General features: G+C 38.7%; 1 protein-coding gene and 1 long non-coding RNA gene across 2 annotated transcripts; both read right to left on the bottom strand.

Annotated features, from left to right (window-relative positions):
• Positions 1–241: 241 nt before the first annotated feature.
• Positions 242–16,627, bottom strand: Sdb (SAXO downstream of blistered). Its single transcript, XM_065313151.1, is given in 7 exon segments — positions 242–3,677; positions 3,679–4,538; positions 4,541–8,317; positions 8,388–9,430; positions 14,403–14,548; positions 14,631–15,560; positions 15,674–16,627. Coding segments are annotated over 7 exon segments (10,743 nt in total). The 3' UTR covers positions 242–644.
• On the bottom strand, positions 13,662–14,379 carry LOC135798787 (uncharacterized). Its single transcript, XR_010549781.1, has 2 exons — positions 13,925–14,379; positions 13,662–13,866 (listed from the first exon to the last, which is right to left on the bottom strand). It is a non-coding gene; the product is annotated as an uncharacterized lncRNA (long non-coding RNA).
• Positions 16,628–17,219: the final 592 nt, after the last annotated feature.

The raw sequence follows: 17,219 nt of genomic DNA, 5'->3' as shown, positions 1-17,219 counted from the left end.
TTACAAGGCAGTTGGTTTAGCAATTCCTGATATTTCAAATTCAAAATGGCCGCTTTAAATAACTGATAAGAACAATAAATAAACAATGAAACACTAAAATTAATAGCTCACTGCTATTAAATTGTGTCCCATTTTTTAAAATGTTTATAATTCTTTGTAAATAGTTAAACTCGAGCATCCAATGTCATTTTGATGATTACAAATAATCATTGGAGCTATTTTAAAAAAATCATAAAAAGCATTAAGTAATAGATATTTTATTCGATAAGATAAACATAAAACGAATAACATAAACGAACAAAAAGCGAGAAAACAAACATTATTGCATTTGTTTAACGATTGCGTATCAAGTACTAAAATATAAACTTAAATCTAATATAATATAGTCATGGTTAGAAAACAATTGCTCAAACTTACACGTTTGCATACGCGCAAGTTGCCTTATCACAATGTTACGATTCTTAAGCACATGCTGTATGGTAGCATAAAAAAAAAATTGATTACAATTGCATAATAATATAAAGAAAATAATCAATTATATGTAAGTAATATAAATCAAAGCAAATTCTAGGAAAATCAAATTAAAGCTCCATTCAAAAGTCCAATACGTAAAAAAGCAATGTAAAAAAGTTAATGTAATGCATTTACTTTGTTTCAACCGAATAGAATTTATGAGTTTTGGTGTCCCTGGTGTGACGGAATGGCGTCTTGGGCGTGTCGATCAATGTAGCAGGACAAGGCCCAATATTCCTTGGAGTGTACTCTTTTTTATAAGAAGTAACCACGTTGACATTACTTTCTCCAAGAGTGATATGCGACATATTCGAACGACGCGTAACTCGTTCAACTTGTTGAATATTCTGTTGTTTCGTGAAGTTACCGTAAGATTTCGCTTCTGATGATCCGTAGAAGTTTCCTCCTACTGAGAGGTTATCTCTGCGTACAATTTTTTGTGGGCGATCGATAACTTGATAAGACGCGTTGGACCATCCTCCTTTCTTGATGTTTTGTGATTGGGTTGCTTCCTGGCTTGATCTATGAATCGACGACAACGTGTTTCTTGATGAGTCATGATGGTGCGACTTGTTGACATAGCCTTGATCGTGTATGTTACAGATGGATTTACGAATATCCATTCCTGTACTTGTATTGGACATGTGTTGAGAGTGTACGTTATCAACTGAAGATACCTGTGATTTTCGATGCAGTATTTGGTTGGACATGTCTACGTTCGAAGACATTACGCTTTTCCTGTGATGACTGTCGTGATGGGACTTGATTTCGTTCAGAGCAGATGATGAAGAGGTTTGTTGTAGAGTGTTTTGATTAAGGGTTGATTTAGAAATGTGAGCGGATGATGACGACTTTGACACTTGGTTTACATTGGAGATGTTTGATGATGAAGACATCAAGGTTGACTGTTGATTGACATTCGAGCTTGATTGTTGCGTGTTGTGACTGACGTGTGTTGAAGATGACGATTTGTTGATTTGGTTGATATTTGTGCTCGACGTGGATTTCTCTGTGGCACTTTGTTGATGATGACCATTTACCTGACCTTGTCGCACTTTCGTGATTGTCCTGGTCGTCTTTACAATGGTACCATCTGCTAAGGTCTTAACATCTGTTGATGTATCCGTCTTGCTGTCGCCTGATATTTTATTCACAGTATCTTTAACCACATTGGTTTCTTTCACAGTAGTATCCTTAATATTTGACGACCTCACATTGGTTTCCCTGACATCTTTTACGTTTTTCACTGTGCTCCTTACATTATTGGTACTGGTACCATAGTCACTGCCAATTACGATGCTGGATTCCATATGTCTTCTTCTGTTAACAATAGCATGGGTTGGAGATGGTGTTGTAACTTTTTTAGGAGACATTGATTCCCTGCTTGTTGTGGTATAATCGGTAGTTCCGCTGGTGACTTTCAAAGAATCCTCGTGTTTTTTGATAACAGCACGTTCTCCTTGGACCACTGTAAATTGGCTCTGTGCGGTGGTGGTTGATTTAAAATCTCCGGTCAGCTTTAAGTTATCTTGTGGTTTCTTTACAGGAGCTCGGTCACCACGAACTGGTTTAAAGTCGTCCTTGGGTTTACCAATAAAGTCACCTCCCATTTTGAGGTTGTCTTCGTGTTTGACAATTTCTGCGCGTTCTCCTTTGGTGACCACAGTGGTTACGCGTTTTTCAAAAGTACCCTCAGTTTGCAAGTTGTCTTTAGGCTTCTTAGGAGTAACGCGTTCAGCTGGTACGAATTTAGGCTTCTCTGGAGTTGTGAATTCTCCTTCAGTGAATAGATTGTCATTGTGCCGAATTGGAGTACGACGTTCCCCGGGACCAACAGGTTTTTGAGTTGGTCTCTCAAAATCGCCTTCATTTTGAAGATTATCTTTTGGCTTTTTAGGAGTAACACGTTCCGCTGGCTGAAATTTAGGTTTTTCTGGAGTTACAATGTCTCCTTCCAGGAATAGATTGTCTCCATGACGAATTGGGGTTCGACGTTCACCTGGACCAATTGGTTTATGTTTTGGTCTTTCAAAATCACCCTCATTTTGTAAGTTATCTTTAGGTTTCTTAGGGGTGACACGTTCAGCAGGCTGAAATTTAGGCTTTTCTGGAGTAGTAAAATCACCCTCCATGAAAAGATTATCTCCATGACGTATTGGTGTTCTACGCTCGCCAGGGCCAATTGGTTTATGTTTTGGCCTTTCAAAATCACCTTCATTTTGTAAGTTATCTTTAGGTTTCTTCGGTGTGACACGTTCGGCGGGTTGAAATTTAGGCTTTTCTGGAGTAGTAAAATCACCCTCCATGAAAAGATTGTCTCCATGACGTATTGGAGTTCTTCTCTCACCGGGTCCAAATGGTTCATGCTTAGGTCTCTCAAAGTCTCCTTCGTTACAAAGATTATCTTTAGGTTTCTTGGGCGTTACGCGTTCAGCTGGTTGGAATTTAGGTTTTTCTGGAGTAACAAAATCTCCTTCCATAAAGAGGTTATCTCCATGTCTAATTGGAGTCCTTCTTTCACCAGGCCCAATTGGTTCATGTTTGGGCCTATCAAAGTCCCCTTCATTGTGAAGGTTATCAATAGGTTTCTTAGGAGTAACACGTTCAGCAGGTTGAAACTTCGGTTTTTCTGGAGTCGTAAAGTCTCCTTCTAAGAACAAGTTGTCACTATGGTAAATCGGAGTTCTTTTTTCTGCAGGACCAACCGGTTCATGTTTAGGTCTTTCAAAATCTCCTTCATTCTGAAGATTATCCTTAGGTTTTTTAGGAGTAACACGTTCTGCAGGCTGGAATTTTGGCTTTTCGGGAGTAACAAAGTCACCTTCTAGGAAGAGATTGTCTCCATGACGTATCGGAGTTCTCTTTTCTCCAGGACCCACTGGTTCATATTTAGGTCTTTCAAAATCTCCTTCATTATGAAGATTATCTTTAGGTTTTTTGGGTGTGACACGTTCTGCGGGTTGGAATTTTGGCTTTTCGGGAGTAACAAAGTCACCTTCCAGGAAGAGATTGTCTCCATGTCGTATCGGAGTTCTCTTTTCTCCAGGGCCAACTGGTTCATGTTTAGGTCTTTCAAAATCTCCTTCATTATGAAGATTATCTTTAGGTTTCTTGGGTGTAACACGTTCAGCTGGCTGGAATTTAGGCTTTTCTGGAGTAGTAAAAGTCACCTTCCAGGAAGAGATTGTCTCCATGTCGTATCGGAGTTCTCTTTTCTCCAGGGCCAACCGGTTCATGTTTAGGTCTTTCAAAATCTCCTTCATTATGAAGATTATCTTTAGGTTTTTTAGGTGTAACGCGTTCAGCTGGCTGGAATTTTGGCTTCACTGGTGTAGTAAAGTCACCTTCTAAGTAAAGATTATCACCATGTTTAATAGGTGTCCTTCTTTCTCCAGGTTCAACTTTCTGTATAACCCGCTTTTCAAAGTCTCCTTCCATATATAAATTGTCCTCATGTTTGATAATCTCCGAACGATCAATTCGTTTGGTAGAGAATTCATCACGCTTCCGATATTCATTAAACTCACCTTCCATTTTCAAATTGTCTTCACGTGTGACAATCGTTGCTCTTTCACCCTTTGTTACACAATAATCATCGCTACTACGAATATCGGTAAATTCTCCAGTCAATTTAAGATTGTCTTCTCTCACAACCACATCAGCTCTTTCGCCCTTGACAACAATATAGTCATCACGCCTACGATTATCAATAAACTCACCCTCCATCTTCAAATTGTCTTCTCTTACAATGATATCCACTCGTTCGCCTTTGATAATTGTATAATCATCCCGTCGTTGCATCATACTTTCTCCTTCTAGTATCAAATTGTCTTCCTGTTTTATCAACACTCGCCTTTCAGCGGGCCCAACTGGAACACGTTCCGGTTTTTCAAATTCGCCTTCTGTTAGTAAATTGTCCTTAGGTTTCTTTTGTTTGGGACGTTCCGCAGGCACAAATTTAGGTTTCTCGGGCCTTTCAAAGGTACCTTCTTGTTTTAGGTTATCGCCAGGTTTGATTGGTGAAGGCTCTCAGCTGGACGATACTCTGGACGATCAGGGCGATCAAACTCTCCTTCATTGTATAGATTGTCTTGAGGTTTCTTTTGTTTGGGCCTTTCTGCGGGTTGCCATTCATCGGGTTTACGTTTAGGGAAATCACCTTCCATATATAGATTATCTTCGGGTTTCTTCTGGGTTGGGCGTTCAGCCGGAACGAACTTGGGTTTCTCTGGTCTATCGAAAGTGCCTTCCTGCTTCAAATTATCCCCTGGTTTGATCGGCGATGGCCTTTCAGCTGGACGGTATTCTGGGCGATCAGGACGATCAAACTCTCCTTCGTTATACAAATTATCCTGTGGTTTCTTCTGTTTGGGTCGTTCTGCTGGTTGCCACTCATCAGGTTTGCGTTTAGGAAAGTCACCCTCCATATATAAATTATCTTCCGGTTTCTTTTGCTTTGGACGTTCGGCGGGAACAAATTTGGGTTTGTCAGGTCTTTCAAAGGTACCTTCTTGTTTCAAATTATCAGGTTGTTTGAAGGGCGTAGGTCTCTCACCAGGTCTATACTTTTCTTTAACTGGGCGATCAAAGTCCCCTTCTTGCTTAAGATTATCACCTGGCTTGATTGGTGAAGGTCTTTCAGCTGGGCGATATTCTGGACGATGGGGACGATCAAAATCTCCCTCATTGTACAAATTGTCTTGAGGCTTTTTCTGTTTGGGCCTTTCGGCTGGTTGCCATTCGTCAGGTTTACGTTTAGGGAAGTCACCTTCCATATATAAATTATCTTCTGGTTTCTTTTGCTTTGGACGTTCCGCAGGGATGAACTTGGGCTTATCAGGTCTATCAAACGTGCCCTCTTGTTTTAAGTTGTCAGGTTGCTTCACTGGAGATGGCCTTTCTCCAGGTCGGTATTTTTCTTTAACTGGACGTTCAAAATCACCCTCTTGTTTCAAATTATCGCCAGGTTTGATCGGCGATGGCCTTTCAGCTGGACGGTATTCTGGGCGATCAGGACGATCAAATTCTCCTTCGTTATACAAATTATCTTGTGGTTTCTTCTGTTTGGGTCGCTCGGCTGGTTGCCATTCATCAGGTTTACGTTTTGGGAAGTCACCTTCCATATATAAATTATCCTCAGGTTTCTTTTGTTTTGGACGTTCTGCAGGGATAAATTTAGGTTTATCCGGTCTTTCAAACGTGCCTTCTTGTTTCAAATTATCAGGTTGTTTGAATGGAGTAGGTCTTTCGCCTGGTTGATATTTCTCTTTAACTGGACGTTCAAAGTCTCCTTCTTGCTTCAAATTATCACCAGGTCTGATTGGCGAGGGTCTTTCAGCTGGACGGTATTCCGGACGATCAGGACGATCAAAATCACCTTCGTTGTATAAGTTATCTTGAGGCTTCTTTTGTTTGGGCCTTTCTGCTGGTTGCCATTCATCAGGTTTACGCTTATGGAAATCACCTTCCATGTATAGATTGTCTTCGGGTTTCTTTTGTTTTGGGCGTTCTGCAGGAACAAATTTGGGTTTATCTGGTCTTTCAAAAGTCCCTTCTTGCTTCAAATTATCAGGTTGTTTATATGGTGTTGGCCTTTCTCCAGGTCGGTATTTTTCCTTTACTGGACGCTCAAAGTCACCCTCTTGTTTCAAATTATCCCCTGGTTTTATTGGCGATGGTCTCTCAGCTGGGCGATATTCAGGACGGTCAGGACGGTCAAACTCTCCTTCATTGTATAAGTTATCTTGAGGTTTCTTTTGTTTAGGTCTTTCAGCAGGTTGCCAATCATCAGGTTTACGTTTTGGGAAATCACCCTCAAGATACAAATTATCTTCTGGCTTTTTCTGTTTTGGGCGTTCGGCTGGGACAAATTTAGGTTTATCTGGTCTTTCAAACGTACCTTCTTGCTTCAAGTTATCAGGCTGCTTGAATGGCGTGGGCCTCTCACCCGGTCTATATTTTTCTTTAACTGGACGTTCAAAATCACCCTCCTGTTTCAAATTATCTCCTGGTTTTATTGGTGATGGTCTTTCAGCTGGGTGATATTCTGGCCGAACAGGACGATCAAAATCTCCTTCATTATATAAGTTATCTTGGGGTCTCTTTTGTTTGGGCCTTTCTGCTGGTTGCCATTCATCAGGTTTACGTTTAGGGAAGTCGCCTTCCATATATAAATTATCTTCAGGTTTCTTTTGTTTAGGTCGTTCAGCAGGAATAAATTTGGGTTTATCAGGTCTTTCAAAAGTACCTTCTTGCTTCAAATTATCTGGTTGTTTAAAAGGCGTTGGCCTTTCTCCAGGTCTGTATTTCTCCTTTACTGGACGTTCAAAATCACCCTCCTGTTTTAAATTATCTCCTGGTTTAATCGGTGAGGGCCTTTCTGCTGGACGATACTCTGGACGATTAGGGCGATCAAAGTCACCTTCATTATACAAATTATCTTGGGGCTTCTTTTGTTTGGGTCTTTCAGCTGGTTGCCATTCATCAGGTTTACGTTTAGGAAAATCACCTTCAAGATACAAATTATCTTCAGGTTTTTTCTGTATAGGCCGTTCTGCAGGAATAAATTTGGGTTTATCAGGTCTTTCAAAGGTACCTTCCTGTTTTAAGTTATCAGGCTGTTTGAATGGCGTCGGTCTTTCTCCTGGTCTATATTTTTCTCTTACTGGGCGTTCAAAATCTCCTTCTTGTTTTAAATTATCACCAGGTTTAATTGGAGAAGGTCTTTCAGCTGGACGATATTCAGGACGTTCAGGACGGTCAAAAGTTCCTTCATTATATAAGTTATCTTGAGGTTTCTTCTGTTTGGGCCTTTCTGCAGGTTGCCATTCATCAGGCTTACGTTTGGGAAAATCACCTTCCATATATAGATTATCTTCGGGTTTCTTCTGTTTTGGGCGTTCAGCCGGAACAAACTTAGGCTTATCTGGTCTTTCGAAAGTGCCCTCTTGCTTTAAGTTATCGCCTGGTTTAATTGGAGACGGTCTTTCCGCCGGTCGGTATTCCGGACGATCAGGACGATCAAACTCTCCTTCGTTGTATAAGTTATCTTGAGGTTTCTTCTGTTGAGGCCTTTCTGCAGGTTGCCATTTATCAGGTTTACGTTTAGGGAAATCACCTTCCATATATAGATTATCTTCGGGTTTCTTTTGTTTTGGGCGCTCAGCCGGAACAAATTTAGGTTTTTCAGGTCTTTCAAAAGTACCTTCTTGTTTTAAATTATCATCGGGTTTAATCGGAGAGGGTCTTTCAGATGGTTTCCATTCTACTGGTTTGCGTTTATCAAATGATCCTTCTGATTTTAAGTTATCGACCGGTTTTGTTGGAGTTGGCCGTTCCACTGTTTTGGGCACAAAATCTTCCTTAGCTCTGGTACTACCATCAAAAGGTCCTTCAAGAGTAAGATTATCTCTATGTATGACAACATCTTCTCTGATATTAACATCTTTGATAACTTTATATGTATCTTGGGAGGTGGTATGGACTATATCATCTCTAGTAGAATAAAATTTCTCAACATCGTCCTTAGTCCAGGTTCTCCGACGTCTTTGTTCAACCGGCACATTCTTCTCAGTGAACTCTTCAGTGGTAGATGTTGTAAAATACATGTCGCCTTCTACAGTTAAGTTGTCCCTCCTCTTCTGAACCAGAGTAGTACGTTCAATATTGGTGTGATCGATGAATTCCGAACGGTTTGTAGTGTCATGGATGAACTCACCATCAACCTTTGTCCAGGTATTACGACGAACTGGGGAAACGCGTTCAATAAGTTCACCTGTGAAAGTTGATTTGTTCGTGGTTTCGTCTGGGAAAAAATTAACACAAAAATAATAACATATATTTATTCTGTTCTTATTTTAAATATTTACACTTACCAATAAAATCACCAGTAAGTACAATGTTATCTACACGACGGGTAACCTCAGCACGTTCACCCTTGAAAGTTCTGTAGTCAGTTATGACTTCCCTGGTTCCAGTAAAATCTCCTTCTAATTTAAGATTATCACCTGGTTTAATTGGGGAAGGTCGTTCAGCTGGGCGATATTCTGGACGATCGGGACGATCAAAATCACCTTCATTATATAAGTTATCTTGAGGCTTCTTTTGTTTAGGCCTTTCTGCAGGTTGCCATTCATCAGGTTTACGTTTTGGAAAATCTCCTTCAAGATATAAATTATCTTCAGGCTTTTTTTGTCTTGGACGTTCTGCAGGAACAAATTTGGGTTTATCAGGTCTTTCAAAGGTACCCTCTTGTTTCAAATTATCAGGTTGCTTAACTGGCGATGGCCTCTCGCCGGGTCTATATTTTTCCTTAACAGGGCGTTCAAAGTCACCTTCCTGTTTTAAATTGTCACCTGGTTTAATTGGTGATGGTCTTTCAGCTGGGCGGTACTCTGGACGATCAGGGCGATCAAAATCACCTTCGTTGTACAAGTTATCTTGAGGTTTCTTCTGTTTGGGCCTTTCTGCAGGTTGCCATTCATCAGGTTTACGCTTAGGAAAGTCACCTTCCATGTATAAATTATCTTCGGGTTTCTTTTGTTTTGGACGTTCTGCAGGTACAAACTTCGGTTTTTCAGGGGTCTCAAAATCTCCCTCCAAACGAAGATTGTCATTGTGTCTGATAGGTGTGGGTCTCTCACCGGGACGATAACAAACCTTGTCAGGACGCTCAAAATCACCTTCGTTGTACAAATTATCCTGTGGTTTCTTTTGTTTGGGCCTATCTGCAGGCTTCCAGTCATCAGGTGTACGCTTAACAAAATCGCCCTCAAGTTTCAGATTATCCTGGGGAATTTTAATCGGGGCCCTTTCCCCGCGCGTCGCATTGTACTCATCTTTAGGTGTACCTATAAACGGACCTTCAAGGTGGAGGTGGTCATTATACTTTTCTGGATTGTGCGGGCAGCTGTGGCGACTGCAAGGTAGAAATGAAATTCGTTAGAATAAGTCAAACAACACCGAGGAAAATCGATTGTATAGGAGAATGAGTGTTTTAAGTATTTAAGAGTAACCTGAGTCACACGGCACGTGCAACAATTAGCAGAACATTAATTATTGAATGTCACATTTCCTAATTACAATTACAGTACAAGTACAAGTACAAGATCCCATTTATAAATAAATAATTTCTTGATGCAGTTCAAATTTAATAGAAATGTTGGTTGCATATAATAAATCGGCACATTTGTATTGATTCTACCGACAAAACGTTTGAATGAAAAAAAAAAATGAAAAGAAATATTCGCATAAATGACGCAATCGGCAAATAATAAATATTTTAGGTCTATTATCGCTACTAACATATAAATCTACCTTCTATGTGTGATAATTCATACAAGTAAATTTACCTGTTAACTTTTAAAAGCGCAATATTATCCGAATGACTTCTTTGCCGATTGAAAGTATGTTACAATAGATTTATTGTATCGTGGACAATGCGTTACGAGCTACCCCATTCAACCGCCGTTAATAGAGGTTTATTCAATTTTTTACGGTTGGATAGTACTCGCGTTCGTTCATTCAGCGCACTGGCGGCGGCGGCGGCAGCAACACCGTTAAAGCAGTAACAGTGAAACAGTAGTGGTGGCGGTGGTGGTGCCGTTCACCCAGTTTTCAAACCGTGCCGCCTTGTGCCCACCACCGGCCACTTCTTACGCCATCGTTTTGTGTGTCAGTGGTGTTTTATCACTACAGTCGAAATAAATTACGTTATAATCAATAAAATAAAATTGGGCGAAATCCAAAAAACTTTTTCACATCATTTATGAACTATGATTTGCTATATCATTAATTATATTGTATTTTTACAGGCTATATTATATTCGGTTGCATATACTATGAACTTTTAATAGGTTAATTATTAAGGGAGGAGCTTAACCAGTAATTTCTATGATTTTTAACTATTTATCCAAATTTTGAGTAAATATTATTTGATTATCCAACTTTTAGTAAGCAAGAGTACGAGTTTTCCATAATTAACAAGTCGATTTGTTTGATCAACAATGCCGACGGTTAAAAATCGCTGGAGCGCGAACTCTACAAACGCATTTGAATGAACGCCACGAGCGTAACGAATGAAAAAAAAAACGTTGCATTGCAACCTATTTGAACCTTGAAATATTTTCACAATACCCACTCGTAGAATTGTAATATCGTATATGTAATAGACACAAATATCATTTACATTTCAGGAATTTTAATTTTTAATATAATTTCGAAGCATAGATCATTTAAATTTTATTTATTTTGTTTGAATGGGGTCGTGGCTATGTAGTCTCTATCTTCTAATCGAAAGTAAAAGTATTTAATGTGTTACAAAAAGCTAAAGGCACGCAAATCACGAGTTGCATTTAAAATTTGCACAAAGCAGATGTGAAGTACATCGTTCATATGTAAATTTGTTTAGCCTGAATTAGTTGCTTCTTCACGCAGCGCTTCACTCGAACGTGCATGAATAATGAAGTTTTCGGCTTGGAAAATCCATGATATTATGAGCATTCGCTAAACGCACCGGAAAATGAATTCAATTTTTTACATTTTATACTGAAACAACAAAAAATGTTATTTCCGCTATTGGCTCTATTTTTTAAGATTTTTGTCTTTTAGGTTGTTTAGCTTTTTTCTTATATTTTTATTTTTGTCCCCAGGAATTTAAAAATGTTGGATACGGGGCAATAGAAAGCAAGCGACACACCCATCAATGACATCTACCCTCACGCAGTTAACCACGCACCATGCCCTTTCACTTCTCCTTGTATTGACAGGTACCTGAACATTGCATCTACCCCCACCGCTTTTCGCGGGTAGTCTGCGGTGATTGAAGAGGAGCGCGCAGCGACAGAGGTGTTCAGTCGTGCCTGACTCGTCGTTTAGTCGCAAATCGATAGGCTCCTTCTTTCTCCGGTATTCGGATTGGTTCTGGTAGCGTTTTATGCCTACTTCCCTTTTGTTGCACAGCAAGCTGATTTAGTAATGTTTCGTCATTCATAGCAATTCGTTCTTTTTTTATTTGCATGGAACAAATAAGTATAAATCGTGTTTGTTGTTTTAACAATAGATAGGTCTACATTAGTTTATATTCACTTAAAACTTAAAATAGCCTTTAAAATGGTCAAATATTGAATGCTTAACAATGACATCGGATTTGGCACCAACACAACACAATAATTACTTGATTGCCGACAAATTGTTCTCGCGCAATGACGTAATTGCCCACATTCGTAAGTACATGATCCGTTACGGATGTCTGAAAGTTGTCGCGTGTTCGCGCTTTGTTCTACGCGTGTAATGCCTCTTTGAATTGTAGTTTAGTCGCTTGAACAAATTGCATTTATGTATTTAACCCACATTTTTTTAATAAAAGACAAGAAGTTATATGTTATATAATCATAAGGTCATTTTTTGGTATAATAAAATTGATTGTGATTTTTGTTATTACCTTATGCTCAATTTTAGTGTTAATACTATATATTTTAAACGCCCAGTATGTGACGATTCGTTTCAGTGGGCAAGTTAGTGAGTAATAATGCGAACCGCAACCTGTTTATTCTTATAATTTCCAAAGTATTTAACGCCTACTCAATGACACCTACTTCAGTGCGAACAGTGAAAAGTAATTCACAGTAAATGAGAACACATGCGAACTTTTTCGAGACTCAACCGACTCTAGAACTCCAGAGAAAATCAATCGTACTAATCAGAGAGAAAAAAAAAGTTTGCAAGCATTGCAAAAATGGCCATTCGTACAATAACACGTAGTGACATTTTAATCGCAAATTACTAGCTTATTTATTTTAGTCGTGGTCTTTAGGCTGATTGAGTTGTTTGCCGTATGCAGATTAATCCCAATCTCAAAATGTAAATTTTCCTGAAATTGAATTGTGACAAGGTGAGTCTGGTGACTCAAGTTGTCATCACCTAAAATGGCGAATTTCAAGTTTAAACACACCAACACCTTGAAATCGAGAACAATGAAATTATCTTCTTATATAAATTGATTAATTGCTAACATAATAATTATTCATTTTCATTGCAATTTAAAACTTACATTAGGCAAATGATACGAATATTATTTACATAGGCAATTAAGCTTACATCAAAATAAAATCCATTTGTTTCCCATAGTAAAATTACATAACCATCATTCACGACTTTCTAAAAATCATAATTAAATATAAATCGACATTTTTATTGAACACTGTGCAGTAATAAATAAACTTGTATCAAATAACGTGTACATATCCGCAATTATTATTATTAGGCCATTCGGATTAAGTGCGCGGTCATTTTTACGACCAATCAGAACCACTACACGGATTTTAATTGATGTCAATGATGGCATTAGCATATGCTACGAACGAGTATGGTCATCAGTAAGTAGAGAAACCAGTGTGAATAATACAGGATGTCCGCAAAATAAACAAATGTGTAGGAAGTTTCAAAAGAACAGATGGTTCACCAAATACCAAATATTTAACTTCTCAATGCACAGTTAAAGATCGATTAATGTGCTATATCATTAACAGTTTACCGTTACTTGTATATTCATTAAAATAAACGATTCTCACTGTTAATTACCCATCTCGCCGACTTATATGAGAAAAAGGAAGAAAAGAAAAAGTAGAAAAATAAACAAAACAAAATAGAAACACGCCGAAAAGAATTAATTAATTCGCTCTATTTTTAAACTGGCAAACATTCTCCAAGATGTGATACTCTGTATGTGTACAGTTTACACTCGTTCATAAAATTTACATTTTTACACAGACTTTAGTATTAGTTGCCTGCGATAGTGCTTGACCTCTGCGCGCGAGGCGGCCTTCGAAAATTAACAAACAAACAGACTGGATTCTTTATATTATAATTACTGAGAAGTGAGAAGTGAAACGTTTTTATGATTCTAAATGGTATTCTAATTGAATTATTATACAGACAGGTTTATGTGAATCATCTTTTTTATAAAATGTACTTCAATGAAATTTACTTTTCTCCCAAGTGTTTACTTTAGTGTATATTTAGTTGCCTATATCATAATACACATAACTGTATTGTTATACTAGATGCATAACCTCAAATTAATATGAAAGTGTAATACATGCTCGTCATGTTCAAGTCTAAAGGCTATAAAATAAAAAAAGGTAAGTAAGTATTTGATAAACTATATTATTGAGTTTGCAAGGCTAGTACACATAACTTGAACTTGAATAATAGCCATTTTTAGTCGTAATTCATCACCTTTTCCAATTGTAGGCATTATACATTTCGACTTCATTAGCATGCGGCACGTACCATATCATCATCAGTGTACATCTTAATCATCATAATTAACGATGCGGGACCAAATGACCAAAACTATAAATGTCGCTACGTGGTTGGTGAGTTTTCACCTTTTAATGAATTTATTTATTACCATACGTGCATAAGTGCACATGCAGCGCATTGTCTCAAGGTTTATCCTTCTTAAGTGGGTGAGACGTGATGTTACACGACTTGATTTTACACGCAATACGATCGAAGTCGCCGATGTTGCTCTTGCTCACCTTCCTCACTTTTCAGGCGCAAGTCTTTATTTACTGCATAGGTACTTAGCACTCGTTTAAAAAAAACGCCGCATTTGGCCATAAACAGCGCCGGTATACATGACATCATCGAGACATGTTTACGCAACGTGAACGAACGCGAAAAAAGAACGCCTTGCCTTTATAGACAGACACCTATGAAACTTTCAAACCTGTTTTTTTTTTCATGTTTCTGCTTACGATTCAATATTCGCAATAATTGTTGCAGTGATACTTGATACAGATGTTCAAAAAAAGTTTATGAAAGTATAAATGGAATGTATTACGAAGTGTGAGGGGAATTTTAATTAATATTTGGTGTTCACTCACCCGCAAGTACACATTTCACAAATGCACACCTCCTTCTTGGGCAGTGTGACTTTCGTGGGTTTGGGCTCCTCTTTAATGACTTTCGTGATGTTTATTACTTTGTTGTCGATGATTTTATCCACTTTGGTCACATTTTCAACTTCATTCTATAGAAAAACAAATATGTTTATTTGGTTGCATATTTTAGTATGATTACTACATAACCGCAAATTACAACTTTTTACTTACAATTTCTTTGATATTGGTGATGTTCTCAACAATATTGACATCTTTAACATCAACAGTTGATGTCTTATCAACAACATCGGTAATAAACTCTTTATTAACAATACTCCTGCGATCAGTAGAGACGTCTTCAATGACATTTTTAGATGTAGTTGTGTCCTTGATGATTTCAGTGTCAATAAATGATTGAACGTCCTTTTTAATAGTGGACCGGTCGTCTTGTACACTGGTAACATTACTGTTGGTGTCATATTCAGTCGTAATCACCTCATATACAGTGGTATGTGAGTGATCAGTGTTATCTAAGGGTAGACGAGTTTCGTTTCGGATAAAATCAACACTTTCGCTACCAGTTACTTTATTGTTGATGTTATTCACTTTTGTAGTGGTTTCGGATGTAGATGTCGTTGTGATCGTATCGTTACCATCGAGAAAGTTCTGAATATCTTGCACAATATTCGAGTCGGAGATGTGCGTGCGGCTGCCGCTGCGCTCTGGCTTCTTCGGCTTCCTCGTGGGCGACTTTCGTGTGGGCGACTTGGAAACCGATGGTTTACGCGTCGGTGTTCGCTCGCGGACAGATTTCGATGTTTGGTCAACAAGATGGCGGTCTATCTGTGAGCTACTCAACGTGGTATGGTCTTGATATTCATTGGAAGTAATTTTTGAAGAAGATTGAATATTAGAAACATTACTAATATTACTAATATTTGTAGAATTAGTTTCATTAGTGATAAAATCACTGCTACTGCTGACAGTTTGTTGATTGGTCACAGATGGTGATCCGTACGCTTCGGAATTCGAGTCCTGTTTGATCACCTTTCCTGTAGAGTCATAATAAGTGGTTGTAGTTGTAATAAAAGTTGTTTCCCTGTATTCTCCACGAATTCGCTTTGATGTGACTTGCTTGTACTGCTCACATTTTTCGATTGTGCATCAAACGTATTTCGATCGTGCACGGAACGCGTCTTGCCGCTGAAATCTACATCAGACACTCCTTTAGTGATATGCGTAGAGGTAGAAGTAGAAGAAGAAACGTCACATACATCACCATATTGCCCAGCTTGAGTTTGAGTTTGACTTGAATCTTTAATGGAATGTTTTCCGGAATGTGTGTGTTCTAACATATTCTTAGCATCGGTTGACTTTTCATAGTTAGCTGATGTAGTCACAGAATCACCTACTTTATGATATTCTGTAGAGTATTCAGAGGTTTTGCTTTTTGGAGCGGTTAATTCTGGCACAGCGGAGTCGTAAACAGTAGCGCTTTTTCCGCCATGTTTTGAATAGTGGATTTCCGGTGTGATATCAGTGCCATCTTTCATCGACATATTCTCCTCTTTGAACGCAGACTTTGAGTGCCCTGATTCATTATGTTTCTCATCAACTAATTCACGTACTTCTTTTCCATCGACCATTTTAATGATGTAGGATGCTGAAGAGCTTTTCATAACAGAAGAAGAAGATGATTTTTGTTGAGAACTTGATGAAGAAAAACGAGACACTTTAGTTGCGGGTTTCTCCACAACGAATTTCCCATTCCAAGCGGAGTCATTCTTTCCGATTATTCTCTCTTCTTTGGGTTCTACTACAGTGTAGGAAGATGTCTCTGCGAGACTATGATTTCCACTGATCTGTTGAATATTAGTAGAACTGGAAGTGCTTGATTCTTGAGCAATCTGATGCCGGTATTCTGTACTAGTAGCACCACTATCGGCGTAGGTAGTAATTTTCTCCCCGGTACCCGGTAGGGTTTCTGTTACAGTGTAAGTAACAATGGCGGCGTCCACCGGTAAATGGGAAACATCCGCAATCTGCAAACTTGATGAAGACGTTGTCTTCTGCATTTGGGACGTAGATTGTGATTGCGAGGTTGATTTGGAAGTGGATGAAGTACTGTAACTGCTGGTCATTTGATTAGTATTACTAAGGTTGCTCGTACTGCTGGTGGTGGCGTCCTCCGTTCGGGACGCCTTCTTCTTGGTTTTCTTCACAGTCATCGTGTGAATATTGTAATTTGTGCCGCACTAAAATCACACGCGCGGCGATGTGTACCCGATATATCTATTCGCGACGGCGCGCCGCACTGGAATGAGGCGAGAGGCACACACCGAACACGATTAACACCGCGAATTGACCTGTTGCCGATGGTCCCACCAGCCGGCAAGCACCACTGACGTAACCATTCATGGCACACACATCGCACACACGGTGAGTGATTTCGAACAGGTCCACCTCTTCATCTCTCATTCACATTACCGTATTTGGTGGCTCGCGGTGCATTCGACCAGTTTATATCCTCCGTGTGTTTGTGTCACTGCTCGAATTAAATTTAACGATGCTAATTATGCGCTACTTTTATTTTGAGACAAATATAAATACTGATAAGAATGATATGCGTGAAAGTCATAAATTAAGTATAACTAAAACAAATACTTATCTGAAATTCAAAAGTTGTAAGATTTGTTGCCTACTTTTTAGACATAACCAAAATTCACTGCTATATATGTAATGTTTATAAATTTATGATTTATCGCAATGGAATTACAAAAAATCTTACAACATAAACAAATGTGCAAACTTTGTATTGTT

The sequence above is a fragment of the Atheta coriaria genome, unplaced genomic scaffold (assembly GCF_025399875.1).
Source record: "Atheta coriaria isolate IRGN ID8LTWV9N9 unplaced genomic scaffold, Caltech_Dcor_3.1 hic_scaffold_9_pilon, whole genome shotgun sequence".
Lineage (NCBI taxonomy): Eukaryota > Metazoa > Arthropoda > Insecta > Coleoptera > Staphylinidae > Dalotia > Dalotia coriaria.
The sequence above is the reverse complement of the archived record's forward strand: the minus strand, read 5'-3'. Positions and strand labels throughout refer to the sequence as shown.